Source organism: Nannospalax galili, unplaced genomic scaffold (assembly GCF_000622305.1).
Source record: "Nannospalax galili isolate Female #2095 unplaced genomic scaffold, S.galili_v1.0 scaffold592, whole genome shotgun sequence".
NCBI lineage: Eukaryota > Metazoa > Chordata > Mammalia > Rodentia > Spalacidae > Nannospalax > Nannospalax galili.
Window position 1 is genome coordinate 133,244 of NW_008331650.1, and position 6,117 is coordinate 139,360.

Below are 6,117 nucleotides of genomic sequence, written 5' to 3' on the forward strand. Positions count from 1 at the left end.
CTAATTATTTTTTTTAATCATTTTAAAAAATTTTTAATAACTACATCATTAGAAGAAGCATTTCACTAAAGATTTAACATATTCAGTAACACACTCCAGAGCAAGAGTACATCTCTTTCACAAGTGGGTGCAAGTTTTTAGGTTCACAGTTGAATAATAAAATATTTTTTAAACTTATATTACTTTTATGTTTATGAGTGTATTGCTTGCATGTATGGAAGTGTACCCATGTCATACAATGTTCACAGATGTCAGAAGAGGGCATCAGATCCTCTGGAACTGGAGTTACAGACAGTTTTAAGCCACCATATGCATACTGGGAATCAAACCCAGGTCCTCTGCAAGGGCAGCCAGTAATAAAATATTTTTTAAACTTATATTACTTTTATGTTTATGAGTGTATTGCTTGCATGTATGGAAGTGTACCCATGTCATACAATGTTCACAGATGTCAGAAGAGGGCATCAGATCCTCTGGAACTGGAGTTACAGACAGTTTTAAGCCACCATATGCATACTGGGAATCAAACCCAGGTCCTCTGCAAGGGCAGCCAGTGCTCTTAACCGCTGAGTCATCTCTCCAGCCCCAAAGCTGGCATAGTTCTTGAAAGAGTCAAATTGATTCCTTGATGACTGTTAATAATCTGAGAATTTTAAGGAAAAAATGGTTGAAAAGAATAAAATGTAAAGGAAATTCAATTTCCAGAAAGGCAGGAGGCTGAGCGTGGTGGTGCCTTCCTGTGATCCTCGCACTTGGAAGTAGAAGCAGGAGGATCAGGAGATCAAGGCCAACCTCGGCTACATAGTGAATTCAAGGCATGCCTGGGCTACGTGAGACCCTGTCTCAAAACATACATACATACATGCATTCATGCATGCATGCATGCATAGAGAAACAGAGGCAGAGAGATGCTTGTGGGAGTAAAACCAAACACTTTTAGTCGGTAGACTGTACAGCAAGTGAGGTAGGGCAGCCTAGCTAAAATAGGAGCATGGAAATACTTGCTTCTGTCTGGAATGTGTGTACTGCTTAGTGGCTGCTGGAGCAGCGCATCTGGACATGAATCCTGCTGGAAGCAACAAGGTTTGAGAAGCAGTCTCATCATCTATCTTTAGATCCCCAGTAGGCAGGCACTTGCTAATTTTGAGCTGTTTCAATATAACCTTTCTTCACTGTTGATAAAAGGAATACTTGAGCAATTAAGTAATGATACAGCTTAAGAATGACATGCAGCAGATTCTTCAAAATGATAGGCCATGTGGGGACCCAGTCATCTTTGTGATTATTTTTCCTAGCCCTATAGAGAATGTTAAATTACATGTAATTGAGTAAGAAAGTGATTTTCTAGCATTGATGGAACATTTTTTGTTAGTAATGATGCAGGTTTTGTTTTGAAATGTTGAGGTGTAAGTTGTATGTGCATATACATATGAAAGCTGAAGATTCTCATCCATGGCAATCCTCAGCTTGGTTTTCACATTAAATTTCTACTAGGTAACACTGATGAAGATTGCCTGCCAGTGCAAACAGTCAGATTGGTGTGAAAAACAGATGATAGCAGGCTGAGAAGAAACAGATATTTCGTGTGTGTGTGTGTGTGTGTGTGTGTGTGTGTGTGTGTATGTGTGTGTACGTGTGCTTGAGCTTGTGGATGGTGGAAGTCACCCTTAGGTGTCCTTCCTCAGGACATCCACCTTGTTTTTTGAGACAGGGTCTTTCGTTGGCCTGAGTTCCCCATCTAGACTAGGGTGGCCAGTGAGCTCAGTGATCCTCCTGTGCCTGCCTTCCCCCTGTTGGGATTGCAGTCCTGTGCTGCCACTCCCAGCTGTTTGTTTTGTTTTTTACATTGGTGCTGAGGGTTGCACTCAAGCCCTCATACTTACATAAGCAAGCACTTTACATTCTGAGTTAGCTCCCTGGCCCCTTTTAGCCTTTATTTATTTTTTAAATATTATTTTTATTTTGTGTACACATGTGTTGCCTGCATGTAGGTATGTGCACCCATGTCGTGCAGTGCCCTCGGAGGACAGAAGAGGCTGCCAGATCCCCTGGAACTGGAGTTATGGACAGTTGTTAGCTACCGTGTGGTAGCTGTCGTGCTGGGATTGGAACCCGGGTCTTCTGCAAGAACAGCCAGTGTTCTTAACTGCTGAGCCATCTCTCCAGCCCCCCACCCTTTTAGCCTTTATATCCTGACCTTGAGACATTGTATTCCCATGATAGAGCTGTCCAATTAATTTCTCTTTTCCTTTAGTTGAAAGCAGCTTTCCAAACAGGCATTGAAAAAAAAAATGGATAGACCTTCATTAACACAAATATCTTAGAGAAAATATTTCTCAAGGTCTTTCTCTTTTTAGATGTTTTGAATTGTGACATGAAGGGATATTATGTCTGTGTAGGGGCAGGAAATCCAAATTACTGCTGTCTTCTGCTTGATTATGTGAGTCATAAGTTGAGTCAGCTGCTTTTGTACCAATAAAGGAAAAATAAAGCCTTTTTATAGTGTTCTTGAACTGAGCTCTTTGGAGATGTGTTTCCTTTTGTATCTTAGTACCTTGCCCAATGTCTAGCTCATATAAACTGCTACTTGTCAGATAAATGAATGAATAGCTAACCTTCCTGAAGGGCTTTTATTCTACAGTGTCATCTTGATGTTCTGGTAATTTGATATATATAATTTTATAGCAATTTAAAATATGAACCATGGATTTAAATTTCTTGTCTGAGAAACCATGCATACTCTAAAACTGACAATGGGGTGACCTCGTTGCCTCCATCAGCCCACGGCAAGAGAGCTGGTTTTTGTGCTGTAGAAAAATGAAGAGATTACCTAATGAATTATATTGCTAAAGAAAAAAATATAATAGTTCAAGTTTTAAATTTTCTTAAAATTATTTTTTTTATTTTATATGTATGAATATTTTGCCAGGAAGAATGTAAGTGCACCCATGTTTTGAAATGCCCACAGAGGTCAAAAGAGGACATTGGAGCCCCTGGAACTGGAGTTCAGGAAGATTGTTAGTCTCCATATGGGTGCTAGGAACTGAACCTGGGTCTTCTGGAAGAGCAGCCAATGCTCTTAACCGCTGAGACATTTCTGTAGCTCCACGTTAAAGGTTTTTTTGTTTTTGTTTTTGTTTTCTATCTTTTGAGGCAGGGTCTCTCTGTAGCCCCAGCTGTCCTGGAAGTCACTATGTAGACCAGGCTGGCCTTGAACTCACAGTGGTTCTCCTGCCTGTGCCTCCCCAGGGCTGGGATTAAAAGTGTGCACCACCATTCCTGGCCAAGTTCAAGTTTTTAAAAGTCTTAAGTTTTTTAAGTCTCAATGTCAAAGGCATGTTTCTATTTTAAAATATTTAAAAAGAAACAGAGGACTGAAGCTGTAGCTCAGTTGGTGGAGTGCTTGCTTAGTATGCATGAAACCCTGGGTTTGACTCCCACTGAAGTGGGTATGGTGGAGACGGAGGCAGGATCAGAAGCTCAAGGGTCATCCTTGGCTGCATAACAATCAAGACCAGCCTGGGTGGGATACATGAGACTGTCTCAGAGACAGAGACAAGCTTTCTTTTGGCCTCAAGAGCAGGAATGCTAGACCTCTGGAGAACTGAGCACAAGCACCACTACGCTGCTCCTGTGACCTGAGCCAAGCCACTCACTTTGGAGAAACCTGTTTCTCCAATGGTAAAATTAAATTATAAAGGACCCTTGCGATGTTTATCAGTGTGTACAGTACACTTAGGCAGATAGAAATGCTCACCAGTGTTCTATGCATCACAGCTTTTTGCCTCTTTGCTTTTTGCTTTATGTTGATTTTTTCCAATTATGTTTGAAAAGTTTCTAGCTGCTTTTTAAAGAATGTTCTGTCAGGCATGATGTTATGCATCTGTAATCCTAGCACTTGAGAGTCAGAGGCAGGAGCATTATCAGTTCAAAGCCAGCTGGGACTCTGTAGCCAACCCTATCTTAAAAATAAATAAATAAGGTTCACTGCATGTGTGTGTGTGTGTGTGTGTGTGTGTGTGTGTGTGTGTGTGTGTGTATCTTACTCCCAGTCCAAGTCTGTGTGCTATAGTTAAATCTTGTCTACACAAGATCAGATTCTTTAAGAGTAAGGTGTATGTTTGTATTTTTCTTAGCGCTGACTACAAGATTTGGTACATGGTGTTTAGTGGAGCAATTGTTAGATTGTTCATTGACTAATTGACTTCTGTCTGGAATAGATTGTGTCATTTTAATCAAATGGTAGTGCTATTTTAGGACTTAATATTTAGCCTAGCAATGTAGTTGGGATATTTGGAAGTAATTATTTGGCATTTAAGTGCTAAAGATTGGATTATCATTACTACAGGCTAATTGAGCAGTGAGTCCAAGTACCAGATTGTAACAAGTGTTTTCAGTCATCTCTGTATACTTGATTTCAGCAACTTTTAAAGCCTTACATATAAGTGAATATTGTTTGCTTCCTTCTCACCTTAGTTATCATCTAACAGTATAAAAGTTTCATCTTTTATGCTGATATCCCTCAAAATTTTACAGCTGATTGCTTAAATGTAATTTATTTTTACTTTTTAGTCATTATATTAATGGAGTAAATCACGATGGCGTGCACTGAGAACCTTAGATGTCAGTTATTAGCTCTTTAGTTTGCTGCCTGGTCTAAATTCTTAACAACAGAGCTACTGCTCTTTTTCAAATTTCTATAGTGAGGAAACTAAAGTTTACAAGTAAGGGTAACTGGCCTCCTCAGAACTAGGAAGCTCTGATCCAGTATTTGAACAGGCATTAGATGCTTAATATGCATTTCATAAATTAAATTTAATGCAAGTAAAAATTCTGTTCGGTTTTCAGGTCTGACATTTTATTGGAACTGTGTTCATGCTTTAATTTAATTTTGAGGTAATAACAGTACCTTAATTCTGTCACTGTAGTCACTTGAAAAATAATTTTATTGCTTTCAGTAAATTTTTTTGTTGTTGTTTTTTTGTTTTTTTGGTCTTTTTGAGACAGGGTCTCTCTGTAGCCCCAGCTATCTTGGAACTCACTATGTAGACCAGGCTGGCCTTGAACTCACAGAGATCCGCCTGCCTCTGCCTCCTGAGTGCTGGGATTAAAGGCATGCGCCACCATACCCGGCCACTTTCAGTAAATTCTAAGCCAAAACAAATAACATGAACAGTGCAAACCTACCTGAGGTTTTAATTCCTTGTTGCATATTTTAGTGAACATGTTTTAATTTGAGAAGATGATCTCAAATGTAAGAAATCAGTATCAGAAAAGGGTTTTGAAGTAGGTATTTGTCCTGTTTCAGAATTCAGGGTGTTTGTGCATGTGTGCGTATCTTCTCTTGAGACAGCGTCTCATGTAGCCCAGGCTGGCCTCAGACTTGGGTAAGTAGCCAAGGCCGGCCTTGAACTTTGAATCCTTTGGGCTCTATCTCCCAAGTGCTGTGATTACAGGCATGTGTTACCATGCTCAGCTTAATTTTTTCAATGCACTTTTATAGTTTGATTTAAATGTAGATCTACTTGATGTCCAATATTTTAAGATTCGAATAACTTGTACACAATTTTACTAGTACATAGATTTGGAAATTCAGTAGGTCATACGGTTCCTGGTTATTACTGTATATCACACAATCTCGATGTTACAGCCTGAAATCAATTGTGTTCATCCCTAATATTAACACTATGCCCTCTCTCTCTCTCAACAGGTAAATCGGCAAACTGGGAAGATGATGGTTGGGGAGCATGGGAAGAGACAGAATCCCAGGAACTCGTGAGTCTTTATGACGAGTTCTTTTTAATCTGTGTGGAGTCAGAGGGCAATGTTCTGCAGTCAGTGTCAGTTTTTTTCTTCCATCTTCAAAATATTTGAGACTTTGTAATGTTAAAAAAAAAAGTTATTGGCTGTGATCCTGGAGGCCCAGAGCAAGGGCACAGATCAAGGGCTTGGCATGAGATAACAGCATGCTTGTTATAACATGGCATGGCAGAAGATGAATGAGAGAGAGGAGGGAAGAGGAGGAGGAGGAGGAGGAGAGAGAGAGAGAGAGAGAGAGAGAGAGAGAGAGAGAGAGAGAGAGCGTGTGTTTTTACAATATGTTTTTTTTTTTTTTTA

At 39.7% G+C, this 6,117-nt stretch overlaps 1 protein-coding gene across 1 annotated transcript in view; it reads left to right on the forward strand.

Annotated features, from left to right (window-relative positions):
- Positions 1 to 6,117, forward strand: part of Rab3gap2 (RAB3 GTPase activating non-catalytic protein subunit 2) — a gene marked incomplete in the record, with an annotated part of 108,819 nt that overhangs the window by 10,659 nt on the left and 92,043 nt on the right. The window contains 1 exon segment of the mRNA XM_008826787.3: positions 5,711 to 5,775. Coding sequence (XP_008825009.1) covers positions 5,711 to 5,775 — 65 coding nt within the window.